Source organism: Oreochromis niloticus, linkage group LG16 (genome assembly GCF_001858045.2).
Source record: "Oreochromis niloticus isolate F11D_XX linkage group LG16, O_niloticus_UMD_NMBU, whole genome shotgun sequence".
Lineage (NCBI taxonomy): Eukaryota > Metazoa > Chordata > Actinopteri > Cichliformes > Cichlidae > Oreochromis > Oreochromis niloticus.
The window spans coordinates 22,487,698-22,507,363 of record NC_031987.2 but is presented as its reverse complement, the minus strand read 5'-3'; the positions used below and the strand labels follow the sequence as shown (position 1 = coordinate 22,507,363).

General features: G+C 46.6%; 1 protein-coding gene across 3 annotated transcripts in view; it reads left to right on the top strand.

Moving 5' to 3' along the window:
* si:dkey-100n23.5 (cyclic AMP receptor-like protein A) overlaps window positions 1–19,666 on the top strand; it is a 52,395-nt gene that overhangs the window by 16,091 nt on the left and 16,638 nt on the right. For all 3 annotated transcript variants that reach the window (XR_269936.3, XM_005475480.3, XM_005475482.3), the window contains 3 exons: window positions 3,155–3,233; window positions 6,408–6,455; window positions 11,763–11,845. Coding sequence is in view for 2 of the 3 variants with exons in the window: in XM_005475480.3 (XP_005475537.1) it covers window positions 3,155–3,233; window positions 6,408–6,455; window positions 11,763–11,845 (210 nt within the window). In the remaining variant the exon portion in view is untranslated. The remainder of the gene's footprint in view (window positions 1–3,154; window positions 3,234–6,407; window positions 6,456–11,762; window positions 11,846–19,666) is intronic.

Sequence of the window (19,666 nt, the reverse complement as noted above, 5' to 3'; positions counted from 1 at the left end):
ACCGAGCCTCATTCTTCACTTCAGAGCCGTACTGGAGGGAAGGCCAGGCTAAGGCCGAGTGATTGAATTTGTGCACATCTGCGATGATCTTTCTTTCTGCCACTTTCAGGCAATCCACTCTTGCTCACTGTTGTCCTCTGAAAACCCCACTGTGGTTATCCGTATTTCTATCCATCTTTCCCTAGTCGATCTATCGGGTGCAACGAATTTCTGCTGTTCCTTTCATTCTCGCTGCGACCTTATCCCTCTGCTTGCCTTTTAATCACCCAGAGCTTCTTTCTTATTTCTGCTCTTTCTGGTCCTGAGCCGCAATCCGCAGTCATCTATCCACCTTTGCATCCTCTTCTCTATTCATCTCATCACTTTTATCATCCTCTGCCCACTCTGAATCTTCTCTCCCTCTGCTTTTATTTCTTTCTCTGTCTCACGCCGTCTCCCTCCTGCTCTGACTCTCTCTCTCTCTCTCCGGGTAGTGCTCAGCTGTAGAGCACAGCGGACTCTAATGGCAGATCATTATCATGCTAATTAGAGCACTTTGTAGCTGCCGCCCGTCATTCTCTCCTCCTCACAGCCCCCCACACTATCGTTAAAAAGGCCATCCCTCCTTTTCCCCTCTCCACCAACCCACCCACCCCCCAAGCTCGTCTTTCCATCATTAACAGGACGTGCGCTGGCGTAATTGGACGCTGTTTATTCCGGAGAGCGGGTTATTAAATCACACCAGGGTGACGCTCGCACAGGTCTCCCCCTGAAACGCTTTCATCAGTGTCCCATGCCGTTATTGAACCTGCACGGATGCACACATGCACATGTAGTCATGCCAGTTTTCAAAGACAGGCAGCATCCTTTGTTTGCCAATGTTCCCTACAAGACATAAAGGCACATAAAGGAGCCTTTCCCTCAGCCTGTTTCCTGCATTGAAACAAACGCCTACTGTATCGGATTCCTCCTCCAATAAAAAGTTTAATTTAATAACGCTCACTGAGTTTCTTTCAGTCCTCGGGCATCGAGGACAACCATGGGTGAGCACAAAATAGACAGACGAGTCAGTGTTTCCATTTGAAGTTTGCATGTTCGTCCAGTGTCTGCGAGAGTTCTGTCTGAGTAATCTAGCTTCCTCCTACAGTGCAAAAACATACACATTAGGTTAATCTGTGATTCTAAATTGCCCATAGGTTTCATCGTGAGTGTGAATGGTTATCTGTATCTATGTGTTAGCACTGGGATAGCTTGGTAGCCTGTCCAGGGTGTACCCTGCCTGTCACTCTGTGACAGCTGGGGTTGGCTCCAGCCTTTCCACCATACTGAATTGGATAAGCAGAGGAAAATGCATGGACGGGTGAATTGGTAGATGGATGAATTCTGCGTTTGCCTATGAGCTACTTCTAAAAGATGCAGTTTTTAAACACACATGCAAAGGACTTTGATGATCTCTGTTGGACGTTCATCTATTTTATAAGAGTGTGTCTGTAGATTTAAGAGTCTGAGACAGACTCTCTTTGTTTTAATAGTCAGCTGAACCCTTTTCTCCTATCATGAGTGCTATAATTACTCTTGGTGGCCTTTTTCTATACTGTCCAGTATGTTTTGCCTGTGTCAAGTGCAGGCACAAGCCAGAAAGTCGTATTGAAAGACTGTTTTGCATGCATAAGACAACATGGGTGGGGGATTGGGCAGTCATATTTCATGTCCGCCCTTGAGACTTCTTTAGACATGAGGTAGGCGACAAACACAACAGTTGTGACTGCTCAGGGTTACCTAAGCTGAAAAGACAAGTTGTGACCAGGAACCTGTCTCTCAAAGTGAGACAAAGACCTGTTTCACAATTACAGGGAGAGGTTGAAACTCCTCTGAGCTTCCCTCCCAAGAGGTTGCATAACATAAGGCTGCCATTCCACCAAAAGTAATCACCCCCATTTCCCTTGCTCGTCTTGCTCGCTTTCATCCGCTCAGAAATACCTGACATATTATTCTCCCACACCTCCCCTTTATAAAGGCAACCCTTGTCCCATAGGAATGCCATGCATTGCCAGCATTGTGACTTTGCTGGAATGATCTTTTGTTCTTTATCTACCTCTTGACTCAGTATGTAAAACTATATGGAGTGAGGTCCAGAGTTGCCTCGTCAGGTTTTTTTTACACTCTTTGGTGTCTGTGTACAAACTGTGTGCCCTTTACGCATCAGCTGTTTAGAATAATGCTTTCTAGTGTCAGCCACCGAAACAGTCTCACCTGAACTGGTTATGGAAAAAATACTGATAAACCCTAACCTTTAGTTTCTGTTTTTTAGCTTAATTTTTTACCTGTTAAGTTGATATAATCAGCTTCTTAACAAACAACTGCCTATTTAAATTCCTTCTTATAGGGGCCTACATTATTATAAGAGTAATGTGCCTGTCTGCTTGGTGAATGCATGTCGTATATTCATGGCCCATTTGTTCTTTCTTGGTCTTTTCCCATCCTCTGAGAGAAATAGCTGGCTCCTCAGCTTGTAAATGCTCTTAAGTGTTTACCAGCAAGTCTTTCCTTTTCCTTTTGGTGCTGAGCAAGTAGCACACAGTGGACTTCAAGACATTTTTTTCCGAAAACGCAACACTGCTGCAAATGAAACCTTTGGCCAGACAGCTAAAAATTGAAATGCAGAGCTCGGTAAAGCTAAGGAAAGCAGCACAGAGGTGGTCATTTGCTGTAGCTTCTTTCCTCCAAGGGATGCCGTTCACTTTATCATAATGTTTTTACATAGTCATGTCATAAATGTATGTTATATAAATTTGTAAGTTGGTGTATTCACTCATATTGATAACGCTGCCTAGAATGAAAAAAAAGTATCTGTAGGCAGATCATGAGGAATGATTTTATGTGACACGCCAGCTAAAAATAAGCTTTTATTCAGGTCTGGATTAAATCCTATAGCAACAGGACACGTGGCTTGCTTTTGTGTTTTCCTAAGGTGTGAATTCCTTAAGAATGCATGAGAGTATATCACAGTAATCAGAACTTTTGATATTGTTCATGTGGTTTCATGTCACACATTCTAAAACTGAAGCAAGGATGCTAAAGAAACAACCTCCACCGACAAAACAGCAAAATGATCTTTTAATAATGTTTCTCATTTGGAGTTTTGTTATTGATCTGTTACGCCTGTGCTTTGCAGATGGTACGTGCCTCTTTTCGTCCTCATCTTCCTGATGATCTTCTGCTACGCCAGGATCATCTGCGTGGCCAATAAGAGAGTGAGTACTCAATATACGTCTATTTCAAGACAACTTAGCCGAACGTGACGGCGCTGTGAGCTTTTAAAAGCTGACATTAGTGGAAGCTCAGAGAGGACTGCTCTGTGGGTGTGTGGATGGGGTGGGGGGTAAATGTTCTCAGTGAAGTACAGATATAAGATAAAATTCCCCAAAACACTATGCGCTATGAAACAATCCTATCCTGTTGATCAAAAGTCATTTAAAGGATAAATGTGGTTTGTGGAGATTTGAGAACGTGTGGCATATACTTAGCAAAAGTACATGAATTCAGACAACTAGACACATTTAAACAATTGTGATAATTTCATAGTTTGCTTTCGTTTTCATTTTCTCTTCCAGTGCATTTGGAAAAGGTAATAATGGCTGTTTGAATGTCAAGCAGCTCTTTAAGGAAGAGAAATGACTACAGGTCAAAACTGCTGAGATACAGTTTGCAAGAAGCTTGCAGTATTGTTTAAAGGTAGCAAGGAATAATCTCATCTAACTTTTTGAGTGTAGAAATGTGTTTCAGGATGCATTTCTGGGGACTTTTTTCAGTGATATAAAATGTCATTCTGGTTCTATACAGTCACTTAAACTAATTTATCAAGCAAGAATACCTTTCTTTCAGTTGGTGCAGCTGCTACATTGTGCCAATTTCTGCTTTTTTATTCATTTTAAATTGGTTTTTAAACTGTTGCTTGGACAAAACATAAAATATAATGGCTTTAATTTATTAATTATGCTAACTTTTACTTGGTCCAGCTACTAGAATATGAGGATTTCGTGCTTCTCTAATTTTTATGTGACTCTAAATTGTCTACTTTGGCTTATTGGAATTGATGTTTGGGCAAATAAACTGTCTGAATTGACATAATTGTGGACTTTCAGTTCTTGTGTGATGGGCATTTTTTACCGCATTCAACATTTTGTACTGCAATCCATTAAATTGTGCAGGAAATCAGATAAGTTCATTTACCACTTAGTTGATGTGCTCACCATGGTAGCTTGTAGTTTTGCGTGGCTCTTCATCGTGCTCGGTGCTGTAGGAGCCCAGGGGCAGCATTCCACAAAGTTCACATAGCTGCCATTCCCCTGATCTGACGACACCCCACACTGCGGCCGCTGGAGCAGCGACGGCAGACGTGCGTTGCCACAGTATGCTCGTGAGCTTTTGACATGAATTATGAAAAACAAACTGACAGTAAGGGAGAACGAGGCCAAAGCCTCATCAGACTCACAGTCGTTGTGTTGCTGTTGAATGTTAGCATTCATTGCTTGGGCTGCACAGGGAATGGTGGAGTGAGAGAGATTGTGCAGATAGCCAGGCTGCAGGAAGACGACAACGGAGACAGACAGCAGGTAGCTGAGAGGCAGGGAACGGGAAAGAGACTACACTCTTTATCACGCCTGCGATAAAGAGAATGAATGAATGTCGCTGGTTTTCAACCTGCATCTCATAACTCATTCAGCTCACAGTATTCAGCTATCACTCCCTCTACCTCTTGTCTCTATATCTGTTTCCCACCTTCCTTATTCTGAATCCCTTTTTTGCATTCATTTGTCACTCTCTCTCTCTCTTTCTCTGTGTTCCCGCTCATTTTCTCTTCCCCCCCTTTTCCTTTCCCCCTCCATGTCTGTCTCCCCCCTTCACTCTGCCGTTTTGCTTTCTCTGTCGTATTTATGAAGAGCTCAAGCCTTATCTCTTTTCAGCTGCAGGCTGTCTCACTTGAAAGAATTTCAAAAGCTTTGAAAGCAGGGTAGGTGGCGACGCTATGGAGAAAAGGATAAAGACGAGGCGGCTGAGTGAGGAGAGGTGGGATGTTAGCTGGACGGAGAAGTTTTTCCACCTTCCGATCTCCCCGAGACAGATAGGCGTGGCGAGGGAGGGGGTTCCAAGTCCTTTACACCCAGATTGTTCAAAAAAACAAAACAAAAAAACAGGACACATTCTGAGTGGCTGTGCGAGCTCATAATAACTGGAGGGATTTGAAAGCTAATGAGTCATTTCGGGCCACACAGAGAGCTCTGAGAGTGTGTTTGTTTTACAGATGCAATTTGTACATGTCCACTCCCTTCCTTCCAGCCCTCACCCCTCAACACGCCACTAGCATAACCGCTTCCCTTTCAGTAGTGTGGCTTAAGAGAGACTGCAACAAAAGCCGGGTATGTGGAGACCTGGCCAAAGCCTAATGATATTGCCACTTATTATCAGCGTTTGTTGATTTTGATGGATAGCGGTGCTCAGCTGGGCAGCAGAGGGCTGCTGTGGAACAAGTTGAATCTAATGACCAAACGGCTGTCCTTTTCTTTTCTTTTTTTTATCCCCGCACTGCACAAACACCACGGTCACGCATAGATTTACAATGACAATCACGTCAGCACCGAGAAACCATGGCAACATTGAGTTAATAAATAGCAGAATAGAAGAGCTGTTAGTGCATGTTGTTCATGCTGCCTTTTTGTGCATGCGTATGAAGCTCTCACAGGGCCTCCAGAGATTTGTCTCTGATGTCTTGGGTTACATAAACCTTCTGGCTTCATACAGCCCCCTCCCTCCTATCCCACCATCGCCAATCCCCAGTCCTGTGCATGGTTGTGTGCATGTGTGTTCCTGCGCCTGCCTGTTGACATTTTCCATTCATTCCCCCGAGAGAGGACGCAGAGGAAGAGCGAAAACTATTCCCACGTTCTTTCCAAAGGCCTCGTGTCTGCCATGTTTGCTCCACTTCCTTTTTTTTCCCCGACACTTTTTTCTAAACAAAATTCTCTTTTTTCTCCCCCACGCAACCCCCTCACACACACCCCTACCCCCCGCCTTGTTTTCTTCTTCCTCTGTCAAATTGTGTGCACTGAAGCTGATCAGGGTTTTTTTTGCGAGATGCTGGGAGCTGTTTAAGAGCTCCCTTCTGCCTCTAAGCTGTGCGCTCGGTTGTGAATTGGGCAATTTTGCTGAGGCGTGTGAGAAGGTGGTGGGATTTTGCATTGGCGTGGTAGTTGGTGTGATATTTGTTCAGGTTTCTCACTGCAGGCACTGACCTCTAAGCACAATGCCACTCCTCACTAGGAAAACCCATCTTATTAAAATCATAAAATCACTGCAATTTTTCTTTTTTTTCTGTTTTTTTAGCTGCCCTGACCTCTTTCTTCCTATTTTGTGTCTTTTCTGCACAGATGCAGTCATGGCTGGGAACTTTCAACCCAGAGCGAGAGAGGCGCAAGGTAATGGTCTGACCATCAAATTTCTTAGCACATACACACACATGTACACGTATAAACACAGAACGTGAGGATTAGTGTGTCTGTAGGATTAGCTCTTGCCTTCACGCTGGGTAGGTGTCAAACACAGCAGGGAGCAATTTGACCTCTCAAATCTATTCCTGTGTGAGCTCTTGTGTATGTGTATATAAATGTGTGCATGCACGTAAAGGTGTGTTTAAGCTTCGTTTTTAAACGGAGCAGGAGATAGGTGTAAATCAAGACAGATTGAGAAGTGCGACATGAGGAGGAGGAGAAATAAGGGGAATAGAAAAAAGGAAAATTAATTGGGGAAAGGGTTAGCCTAGCCTAGTCTGAAGGGGCACTTCACTGATTTTACACATTAGTGCTGGGTTATGCGTGAACAGAACTATCTCGCGAAAGTAATTTTTCCGATCTCAGCAGGACTCACTGAAAGGCAGATTTAAAAGCCAGCCTTCTCAAAGTGACTGGAGACATAACTTTATTTAAATGTGTAAACCACTACACAATGGAGCCGCTGTTTAAATGTGAGGCAGTCAGTTCTGCAAGCTTCTCAAAGTGTTGCCACAACACACGAAATATTGCAGAAATTAAATAAAGGATGTAGGCAGGAAGGGTTTATGAAATAGCTGGTTGCATGATGGAAATCTAAGATGCTTGACCTGCACTTGAAAATTAAAAGCCCCTTGTCTCCGCTGCTTTGATTTTTAACAGTTTTCTCATCTCTTGTGAGACACGGAGTTTGAAAAAGCTGAACAAAAGTAGATTTCTTGAAAATCCTGGTACTAGAAAGTGGATCGTTAAACAGGTTTTTGCCACGTCTTTTTACCTGGTTCGTTGACTGCTTATGATGCATTGTTCAACAGGAAGACTATAAAGCCTTACTTCTCCCTAACCAGGTGCTTTTGAAACAATATGACTAATGCATAGTAGGAAAAACTAGCAGCAGCAATCCCTCGCACACCCTCCGCCCTCCTCCCTCCTCCTCCTCTTCCTTATTTGGTGTTGCCTCTCTGCCCAGCAGGGTGAGGTGTCGGAGGGCAGGTTAGGGTTAAGGTTATGTAGATGCTGCCCCTAAGTGGCAGACATAATTACTGCACGGTGAACTGGCGTAACCCTAAGCGGAGTCGTGTGTGCATGAATGTGTGACCACACACGCACACACAAACACACATAAATGCACACACACACACGGTTTTCATGTGGGCTAATTGCTATGTGTAGCACAGAGTGTAAATAAGTCAGCAGTGGTTTTTATCACACTCTCTTTCCTCGTATTTCTCTTTCCCGGTCACTCCGCTCATTTCCATCTGTTTTTTTTCCCTCTCTCCCTGCGTTTCACTTCACGCTCTCTCTCCCTTTTCCTCCCTGTCTTTCTCTTTCTGTCTTTCTCACCCCCTCTCTCGCTGTCTCTCTCACTGTTGTGCTCATACCCAGCATGAATAAAGCAGCAAGCCAGGTTCATGGACATGAATATTTATGAGAGTTTATGCACGCGCTGCGATGCTTTAAAACAACAACAACAGCCTCCCAGATTGTGCTTGCCAAACCAGTGAGCTCCTGCTCATGTGTGTACGAGTGTGTAGCAGCAGGTGTAAACTAGAGAAAGCGATTCCTGCTGGGTGTCTGAAGACCGCTGGCTCTGGTGATTTCCATTCACTCTGCCACGTCTCCCTCCTTCTGTGCCTCACACATTCTCTGTTACTGTCACACACACACACACACTCAAACCCCTAATGCCCTGTGTCCACACGCAGTTCCCAACCCTTTTTTTTTTTCCCTCCCTGACTCAGCACAGCATCATCCCCCCTCCCGCTCTCTGAGTGCATGTGCGTATGCATCTGGCTGGAGTGGTGACGTACATAACTAGCGCTGGCAGTTATCAGTGCTGTAAGTCACATGTTGTGACCTATCTGTGTGTGTGTGTGTGTGTGTGTGCGCGTGTATTTCTTGAGCGATTTGTTTGTGTTCATGCATGAGCACACATGATTGCCACAAGGTTTTGAAGCGGCACAGGTCAACGAGAGGAGAAGACGGTTTTTCAGGCACCCCTCACACATGCGCGTGTGCGCACCTTTAAATACATTTGCACAACTGCACACGCAGCAGCTCAGTCCCGTCGGGTAGCAACAAAACTGGCTGAGCAAACAGCAAGTCGCTTGTTCGTTATCTTCTCAAGATGTTTGTTTACCGATCCACACAAGCTTTGCCTTGAGTAACAATGCAGCGGCCTCTACTTTTATGTCTATACAAGTGTGTGTGTGTGTGTGTGTGTGTGCATGCATGCACAACCTTGCAAACCACTGAGGGTACCCTCTGTGTGTGTGTATTCTAATTGGTCTATCAACTTTTTATTTTATTCTTGGCCAGCAAAAGGAAGGAGTATGCGGTTTTTCCTCTTAAGGGCTCTCAGTAGGACATTTGACTTTGACAAAACACACATGCCTCCTTTTTTAAGGGATCAGATGTCCAGCTGTTAAACAATCAGCAGCGATACACAAATATATGGTTGGAACACAATATTGCTAAGGCAGTTCTTCCTCTTGTGTTACGTTATGGATGCCCTGCCGTCAGACATCTGTATATTTATTTAAACACACAGGGTGTCTAAAAGGATTCCCCACCAGCTTCACTTACCAAAGTCGCTATTTAATAAGTCAGGCTTATCAAATTAATGGTAGTAAAATGAATATAAGTGAAATAACTTTCAAAGAAGATGAAGCAGTTCACAGAAGAGGAAAAAAGCAGGCAGTGGCACAAGTCAAATCAAAGAGCTAATTAATTTAATTGACTTATTTTTAAAATGTATAATAAAGTTCATACATAGACAATGACAGCATACATACTAATGCGTGCTAATCTAACACAGATATCTTAATGTATTGTCGATGACTGCTTTGCAATAGCTTAAATATTGCAGAATCACTGTATCGTGATATGTTAGATATGGTGAGCATCATACGTGATGCAGCATGCAAAAGCCAGCCAAAGACACAGACCAAGAATCCCCACTGTGCTCAAAAGCAGCCAAGCAATGACACAGTCATGAACAACCGGGCTTTCCAACTTCCACTGCTCTATTTTAAATGTTAGTTATCTCAAAAGTATGTGCTGTCTTGAACGTTTTTTTTATGCACAAGCTGCAAATAAATGATGCAATATTTTGACCCAAACACTCATCCAGCAAACCTCTCAGCTGTGAGGGGAAAACCCAGAGCTCAGCACAGCCACACACACACACACACACACACCTGAGGGTTTGAGCTGGCCAGTTCACCAGCAAAATCTACCCCATAGTGATGCTGGTGACTTTTCTGTGCTCAGCCTACGGCGATAAAGCTGTGTGGATTGTAATCAGTCGCCGTTTTCTTGTAAACCTAGCCAAGTTTTTTTTTTTTTTTATCAGAAGTGTAATCAGTTACGAATGAATGCACAACGAAGGAGTGTCTGTTTGCATCAGTACTAAACCACAGTAATTCAAAGAATCGGCAACGTTTGACATCTTCAAGGTAAAAATAATCAGAAAAAGAGCACTTTCAGGACTTCTCAGCCATGTCGGCTTAAAAGTTGTAACTGAAATACTGTAGCAGATGCTGCTGCTGCGCCTTATGATGTACAGCTTTTTAAGGAGAGACATTTTCCATCTATTATGTTATTCAGTTGTAGTTCTTGAATTTTACTCCAAAAAATCCTTTAAAAAGTCCTTGAATTTAGTGCTAAAGTGCCCTCAGTAAACCCGATCCTGTTATTTTTAGAGGAAGTTTTTCCTGAGACGAGCGCAAGCCTGGGTGAGTGCTGTGCTTGGTGGTGGAGGGGATGGGTCGCTCCCGATTGCTGTCTGTAATCTAGCGTATGTCATTAACGTTGGGACCGCTGCGCCCTCTTCACATAATTACGGTTTCATTCCCCCCTCTGCTTCCCGAGCAGCGCAGGGGCCTCTGACACTGGAGGACTGTGATTAAAAACACGAGGCAGCGGAGGCACTTTACCCACTCTTTTCCTGTTTCTCTTCAACCCTTCTGCACCCTTTCCTTGGCTCACTGAAATTCCTCAAATGCCTGTTTCTACGCCTCACCGAAATCTGATCTGAGATTACTTGGCTCCAAGCAGTCTTTGAAGTTGTTTTTTTTTTCTGGATTTATTTTTCCCCCCAAAAAATATACACACACATGCTCACACAGCCACAAATCGCCTTTTCCATGCAGCATCCTTCAGGCTATCCTTTTCCTCTTCCTCATTGCAAAATTCTTTGCAGTATACGCACACTCGCGCGCCAAGCCATACACACACCATACACACAAGTTAGCAATTGGCAGATCTTGACACGGCCAGTGACGTCAGGGCTTCCCGTGATAATAGATGCTAATCGGGCTGAGCTTGGTTTTTGCCTTGGGGTTGTGCTGTTAAAGACAGTGATGTGGAAATACGACTGGTCTCTGTTCAGTAGATCACATACAGCCAACCTTTCTCACATGGTGAAACACCGCCTCTTGCATTTGGTACCCCCCACAAGAACACACACGCATATATGCGTAAGATAAAATACCACTGGATTTCATCGGAATTGTTTAAAATGCTTGCGTTAGAGCCCGACTGCCTCAGGGTTTTTCTGGTGAGTAATTAATTTCCTCCATGTGGGGGTAGAGACCAGAGCTTGTGGGCCTGCCTCCTGGCTCCGACTGTGTGTAAGTGTGTGTGTGTGTGTGTGTGTGTGTGTGTGTGTATGTATGAGAGAGGGAGAAAGAAAGAGAAGGAGGCTCTGCGCTGGCTCCGCTGCTGCGACCTAGCCTTGAGGAGGAGGAGGGGGGCGAAAAAACAGCACAGCGCAGAAAATCAATCCAGGGGCCGCGCTTCTCAGCCTCTTCCGGACGCAAGAGTCCTCCTCTCCCGGGAATTAGATAACGGCTTGTAAAGCTCTCCACCACCAGCCTCTCGCCCCCCTCCTCGACTTTTAGCTGCTGCTGCTGCATGTCTCTGTCTTCCTCTCAGCTTGTCCACGAGATATTGAATTCATCCCCTTCACATTTGCTGCAAAGTATTTGCTTCTCGTTTAATTGAAATCCCCGTTTTCTTCTCATAACTGTGTGGATATTGCGTATTATCAGCAGGTTAATATTTTATTAGGTTTTAATTGGCCTTTGTTTCTCGCCCCTGCGCTCTGATCTTCCAGTGAAGACACTGACGCTGCGCGTGCACGTGTGTGTGCGCGACGCACAGGCGAGACGAGAGCATTAACGTGAGCATTTGAGTTTCTCTACATGGGTGAGCAGCCAATTTTCTCTCATCTAGGTTTCCTTGGCGGAGGAGATCAAGCCGTTGAAGTGGTATCCCTCCGTTTACCTGCTCGTGTCCATCTTTCCCCTCATCAACAGGTAACACACAGACACACACCTGTGCAGCTATAAACTCTGTTGTTTTATTTGCATGGGGGCTTCACTCTGATATCTTATCTCCTCCCACCCTCCAAGCCCTGATGTGCCTTTCCCGTTCTTTAGCTCTCTCTGTTATCTGAACTCTCGGAAAGCACTGCTCTCTCCCTCTTTCCGCCCGTAGCAGTTGTACGCTAAAGGAGGGCGTGTGTGTGTGTATGTGTGTGTGTGTGTGTATGAGAGAGAGATGGAGGTATAGAGCGTTTTATTGGCTTTTATAAAACCCGAGCTTCGTCGGCTGAGGGTTGGGTGGGAGGAGGCGGGTGGTCCAGTAAATGATAACCCCAGCGCTGTTATTACGCCTTCCCTCCCTTTCCTTTCCTTTCCTTTCCTTTCCTTTCCTTTCCTTTCCTTTCCCCTCATCTCCCTCCCTCTCCTTCTTCATTCATTTGCCCCCCCTCATCTCAACACAGCACTGGTGTGATTGACAGGTCAGGGTTACTAAGTGATTAGCTGCAGCGGCTCTGCTTGTCGCCACGGCGATGTAGGCGGAGACACGGGTCAATTACAGGGTCAACGTCTTTCAAAGGCTCTGCTCAAACACTGCCCATCACCCTTCACCCCCCCCCCCCTCCCCTCCCCCGCCCTGCTCACCACCTCACCCTTCCCTTCTCCCCCATCCACTTCTCCATCCATTCCAGACCTTTTCCTCCTTTCCTCCCGTGCCCCGGCTGTCGGCTGATGAAGATGACAAACTGCATCCTGCGCTAACGCTGCCCCCCCCCCCCCCCCCCCCCCCCCTTTACACACACCACCCCCTTTCCCTCCCTTAATGCCACTTTCCCTTCCTCTCGCCTTCTTTTACGCTCAAAAAGTCTTTGTTATTGTCCTCTTATTTTCACTCTTCCTCGCTCAGGCGCTCCATCTTTCTGCTGCTGTGTTTTTATGTCACCCCACTCCACCCCCTCCCTCCCTCCCTCCCTTTTTCCTCCTCCTCCACTTTTCCTCTCCTCGGCGACACAAAGCCCCTCTCTCTCTCTCTCCCTCTCCCCTCTCTTGAGCAAATACGCTCTCGCTCAGCTCGGCTCTGCCTTTCTCCAGAGAGCGAACGAGTAGAAAACGGGAATGAATTGCTCTCTCGTCGTCGTCGTCCTCCTCCTCCTCCCCCGTTCAGCAGCGCTGGCTGTATATATCTCCGGCTCCTATTAATTTGTTAGCCCCCCCTTCCCTTCCCCTACTCACTCGCCTCCCTCCCCCTGCCTCATATCCTCCACCTCTTCCTCCTCCCCTCTTTCTCCATCTCTCCCTCCTTCCTTCCCTCCCCTCTGCTGAGTGCTGGAGTGTGTAAAGTGTTTGTCACGGTGTCGTGCCGATGTCGCTGTGCTCTGCTTCCGCACGGCAGACAGCCTTAGTGTGTGTGTTTTGTTGTATATGGGAGCGTGCGTGCGCGTGGGTGGGTGGTTGGTTTCATGTCGAGGCGAATGTGCTGTCTCTGCTTGTTCCCCTGTGTGTGTGTGTGTGTGTCTGCCGGCGTGAATGCGTGCGCACTTGTTTGTCCGCCTCAACCGGAGTGTGTGCTTCTTTGCGTCTGCCCGCGACAGCTCCCATGTGTTTGCGTGCATGCGTTTTGTATTTTGTGTGTGCATGCCTAGCGTGTGTGTGTGTGTGTGTCTGAGTGGGGGATTATTTCTATCTGAGCTCCAAAGCCTCCTAAACAGGGCTTAGAGAGACGGCCCAGGGCAGCAGCTAAAGCCGTCGGGTAGAGCTCTCTCTTTCTCGCTCGCTCGCTCACTGTTCACCCTCTCTGCTGCTCTCTCTCTCTCTCTGTGCCATTTCTCCCTGCCCTGATCCATTGCGTTAATACACAGACACTCCCACACACAAACACACTCTTGTTTTGGCCCTCATCTGCTGCTGCCACACGCACACACAAACACAAACACACACACACATACACTCACATAGTCACACGCCACACGCAATTTTAATCTGTTCCAAATGCACACTGGTAAATGTGTTAATTCGACACCAGCTGTTGCGAATTGAAATGGGAAAACGCTCCTATTTCTTGTCGCCCGCGCTTGCACACACTCGCACGGACAAGCCATTATACGTCATTTCACCGTACACATCCATCTCTCTCACACGCTCGCTCTCCCTCTCTCTCTCGCACTCACTCGTTCGCTTGCCCTCATTTGGCAACACAAAAGTAGCACCAGACACTCGCACCTTCGCACTCATCCCTCCTCCTTCTCCTCCCCTTTCTCCTTCTCCTTCTTTCTCTCGCGCTCTCCCACTTCAGTCTCTCTCAGCTCTTTGTGTGCGTCTGTGTGTGTGTGTGTGTGTGTGTAAGCACTGCCTGGGCACGACTAGAGTTTTCACAGTCTGCTTCTCACATCGCCTCCCCTGTGTGCTTTATGGTGTGGGTGTGTGTTTGTTTACAAGGCTTGTCTAGATTCCTACTGTGCGCGCTTGTACGCTTGTTTGCATAAATAAGCCCTCTCTTCGGAACCTAGCTGCCGATTTCTGTGGCGCGTCGCAGCTCGATGTGCAAGTGCTCCTCCCGGACAGCCTGCTCGTCTTTTGCCAAGACTTCTTGCTCTCCTCAAAAGCACCCCGATCCCCTTTTAAACACCAAAGCGGGGGAGAAATCGGCCTTACCATTCAGTGCTTTTTTTTTTTCCCTCCCCTTCTTTTTCTTTACGGCTTTGTCTTGAAGCTCTAGCTCCAGTTTTCAAAGCCGCTTGGCTTTGAGCAATCAGGGTTACGCGCCTTGTGCAGGGGGGCGCTTCAGCGTGGATAGATTGGCCCTGGCGGCAGGGCTTGAACCGGTGATGTGTCTGTAACCTTGAGTTCACCCTGCCACTCCAGGAGGTAGCTTGCATCCTCCTAGTTATTCTTGGTTTCACTCAGTGCTGTCTGTGTGGTTTTCGTGGTGTGTGCATAGGCCTATACGGTGCAAGCACGAGATTTTTTATTTTTATTTTTTTTGTATGGGCTCCCTACAGCGCCTAGCCCCCCTACACCCCCACTCGTCTTTCTCTGGAGGAGATCTGATTTCCCTGCTCCAGGCGAGCAGCGAGAACAAGACAGTGTGCGCATGCATCTGTGTGTGCTTCAGTGCGTGTCTGCACTTTTGTGTGCGTGCGCACACGCGCAACCCGGGCCAGGCAGACCTTCCCCATCTCCGCTCTGCGCTTTGAAAAACGAGGGAGGAAATCTCAGAGCAGCAGTTATTATTCATCCCTCAAAGAGAACGGGGAGGAGGCGGGGAGGAGGAGAGAGGGAGGGGGGAGGGAGGGATGGATGGAGGGAGGAAGAAAGAGAGAGCCAAACGGGAGGGATGGAGGGAGGGGTGGGTGGGGGGGGGGGATACATTAACTCTTATCACACTGTATTCGGCATTCTGCATCCCAGGATGCGCTCTTGCTCTCCCTCTCTCTTTCTCACTCCTCCTTTCTCTTCCCTTTCTACAGTCCTTTCCTTCCGTTCCTTGCCTCTACGCTTCTCGGAATATCTTGCATTCAGCGCATATGGACGTGTGTTTGTGACTCCCCGTGTGTGCGTGTGTTTCTAAACTGGTGTGTGGTTCGTACTGTATACCCCTACTATCTTTTGTGGTGTATTTTGTTTACTTGAACAAGTAAGCTGATGCTGAAAGGCAGTGTGTGAGGTTCCAAACTCTCATCTTTTTTTGTCTGCAAGCCTTCTTTATTTATCCATCGCCTCACTTTCAATTTACAGCGTAAGAGTGGCAGCGTTGTCCTGTTTGCTAAAATAAGTTTTGAACTTGATATAACTTGCAGATAAGTGGTGTTTTGTTTTGTTTTTCTGATCTAGAGGTAAAATGAACCATTCTTGTCTTTTTTGGGATGCTTTGATTTGCGGTTTTGCAGGAGGGACATGACAGTCTATAGGGATTTGCTACTAAAGTTGAGATTAGCTTGGTTTAAACTGTAATTGCGCAGAGTAAAAGTTAATATTTTAAGAAAGCACATACTATAGAGTGAAACCTCTAATCCTTTCATTTTGACATTTTATTTTAACCTATTTACACACAGAGAACATCAATGTTTGCAAATCTGACCTGTCTGTAGCATCAGATGTCATGCTCTTTGAGCAACCCGATTGCCTGTGCGATAGCGTAGCCACAGACAGCTGTTCGACCCACATAATATTTGGTGGTTATGTGACCATGCCTACTGTGCGCGCCTGCATGCGCACACTTGTGTTTGCATCACGGGCAGTGATTGGTGTGCAGCTGGAGACGGAGAGCCACACAGCCATTCGTCTCCCATTGAGCAGCAGTGACTCTCCGCTATTCATCCCCATTTAGCGAGACGGCGAGATGGCCTACAGGGCTGTGTGTACTGCACACGCACACACACACATAGGGGCCACCCATATCAAGGCTGGACACACACACACACACACACACACAACAAGCCTGAATTTTCAGTTTTGAAGTGAAACATAGTTGTAACATGTATCTGTTTGCATACATGTAAATGAAACCTACAGAGCACACAAACACATTTGCATGACCCCACCACAGTGCACTGTACTGACCTGACTGTTTTTACATACATGTAGGTCATGTAGACAAGTATCCATATATAGGCATACAAGGTCATGCTGGTGCATATGCACATGAACACATATGCATATGGTATACACATGCAAAACCTAAAGGAGATACTGGATAACCTCCCTCACACTCTGCCGTATGCAAACATAAACACATACACACGCACCCACACATACCCTGTTCCCCCTCCCTCTGCTCTTTCAGGCACGTCTTTAAATATTCATCACTCTGGCTGCTCTGTGAGTGCCGTAAACGCTGCCTCACACTCCAGGGAATAGCTAAAGCCTACTCTATCATCTGCTCTCCCTCCCTCCCTCCTCTCTCTCACAGACACACACACACACGCAGCCCTACACACACGGACACACTTCTAGCCACAGCCGCTCACAAGGACGAACTGACTCGCACAAACACTCTGAGACACAGCCAGTGGCATCACTGGACGCCCAGACACATGCAGGTACATGAATCAGGTGCAGGGAAACACGTATGCTTCGATGCACGTTGAAGAGATTTTGTTTGTGTGTGTGTGTGTCTCTGTGCGCGTGTGTGTGTGCGTTTACTGGCTCCCAGCACAGTGCGTTGAGCGGTGTTGTGTTCCAGGAAACAGGATGTCTCTTTGTTTGGGTTTTATTCTGTTGGTGAACGTTAGCCGCTTTAGTCCCTGGGGTCTGTGTGTGCCGCTTTGTCTGTTACCGTGTGTGTGCGCATCCCATGCAGGTGTGCCTGTTTGTGTGTTTCAGGATTATTCCAGAAATTTTGGCAAAAATGCACGTGTTTGGACCAAGCATGTGCGGTTGTCTGTAATGGGAGTCATACCCCGAGCATTTACACCCATATTGACCTTATGCTCAAAGTAGATCATCTTCCAGTTTTCAGTTGTAGTGCACACGCACGCAGACACACAAGCACGACGCGCATGCAGACCGTGGTTTCATCTACGTGTCGCTACACCCAGGAGAAAGAAGATAAAGCGCACCATCCTCTAGCAGATAGTTCCCAAGCATTAGATCTGAATACACGTTTGCGCGGTTGATCACATGTTGTCACTGTACAAAGAAAAGCCTGTCCTGGGTTTTTGCTGCCCTAAAGGCCACCACACATGTATCAAAGAGACGCAAGCAACCAACGGATCAACAGGTCAAGTTTTAATTTAAATGAATTTCAGGCACCGAGTTTAAAAAACCCAGTGTTGAGTGCTTAAAAAAAGTCTTCTTTATTGCTTTGTCTGTTGAGATTATTGAGAGGAAAAACCACAAAGATTAGTGTTTTTATGTGAAGAATCTGGATTCAACAAGTGGATTCTACCATATTTTGAGTCCTTTAAAAGGCTATCATGGCTTGAAGCACTGTGAAGAATAATTAGACGAAAATAAACTGTGACAATGTTCATTTTTCATCCTCTCTGTTTGAGATTAGTGTTTGTCTTTTTAAATGTTTTAGAAATATAGATATAATAGAAACCTTTGAGCTGGATTTAGTTTTAGGGGCTTAAAAGCTAAAACCTTTCTGAAACCTACAGGAAAGGAAATAGAATATCACGTGAGCTTGGCATACATTTTAAAAATTATATATAAATCTCCTTCTTTACTGTCCCATAGTTGCATTGATTTTGTTCCACCTATAATTTATCTTGGATATCAAATTCAATTTTACAGAATTAGACTTTCTAGTCAAAGAAAAGTTCCGATTCGCTGTCAGCAGCAGCACCGCAGGCAGAATGAGAGCCTTGTTTGGGCACTGCGAAGCATGTGATTTGTCTGGAGGGAGGAAAAAAAATAGAAGTAAGGCAGTCAGTCATAGAGCGGAGGAAGTGCAATCGGGTTCAGGATGACTTCTCTGTCTGGCTGCCCTCCACTCTGGGGAAGGAGTTCTCGTCCAAGCTGTTAAAGTGCGTTTCACCCACAGCTCTGAGGATGTTCGGCACAACAATTAGAGGCAGACAAAAAAAAAGAAAAGGTGAACGCTGATAGAAGGAGGAGAGGGAAACGGAGGGAAGGAAAGTGGTATAGACTGGCAGGGTGGGATATTGGAGGAGATGGGGAGAGGCAGTAAATGAGGGATTTTGCAGAGAATGCGGAGGGTGAGATAGACGGGTTCAAAGAGTGAGTGACAGCATGATAGATGGAAGGTCTGAATAAGTGAGCGAGGCTTCGGAGACGCTGCGCGAGTACTAATGATTGACTGCATGCTTACAGGTGGTAGCAGACTGAGACTTAAGGCTACATGCGCCCGCGAGTGTGAGCGCAGAAGCGTGTCTGCGTGTTTATTGTTGTTGACCATTTGCTCCTGATATTGTGTACACAGCATCATCCCTTTTGTGAGACTTGCTCGACTACGCCGCACACACAAAACCCCGACACGCGCGCACACAGCAGCTCAGCCAGGCATCGCCCGCAGCCACACTCTCCTTCTCACCACTGCCTCCCTCATTCATCTTTCATTAGCCTGGCTCACACAGGAGAAACAGCCTACCACCCCCTACCATCCTCCCCCATCCTCCGCACGCCTCCACCAGCCTCTCCATCTCTCCCTTCTCTCTCTCTAACCTCCTTGCCCCCCCCCCCCCCCCCCCCCCGTCTTATCTTGGTTTCTCTCGCACGTAATCTCTTTTGTTTGTCTCACTCATGTCTTGCAATCTGTCTTTTTAGATATCGCTCCTACTCCTCCTCTTCCTCTTTCCCTTCCCTTCTCACTCTCTCTCTCTCTCTGCCTCCTCGGCTTCTTTTTTAGTCTTTTTCATTCAGCCTCGCTCCTTCACCCCTTTGCCCTCTTCCCTGCTCCTCCTCCTCCATCGCTCTCGGCCCCTCGTTCCCCTCCACGGCCTCACTCTTCCACGTTTTCACCTCTTTTATCGTCTTCTCCGTTTTCGCTCCCTTCTCTCCTTCCTGTGCAGCGCCGTTTCTCTGACACTCATCTCTGCCCAGCCTCCCCCTCCCCCACCTTCCTGTCTCCCTTTCTCTCCCCCTCGCCTGCTCTTTTTCTTCCTTTCATTTTGCTCTCCGTCTCTCCCTCGATGGAGGGGAAAGGCTCTTCGCCTCTAATTGCGGCTGTTCCGTTGCCATGGCGCGTGTTGCTCAGCGCTGCGAGGTGCTGTCTGTGTGTGTGTCTGTGTGTGCGTCTGTGTGTGCGCCCGCATGTGTGTGTGCGCCTGCGTGTGTGTGTGTGCGTGTTTGTGTGTGGCAGGCAGATGATTGCTTGCTGCCAGCTCTCGTTTCCCGGACGCCGATCGTGTT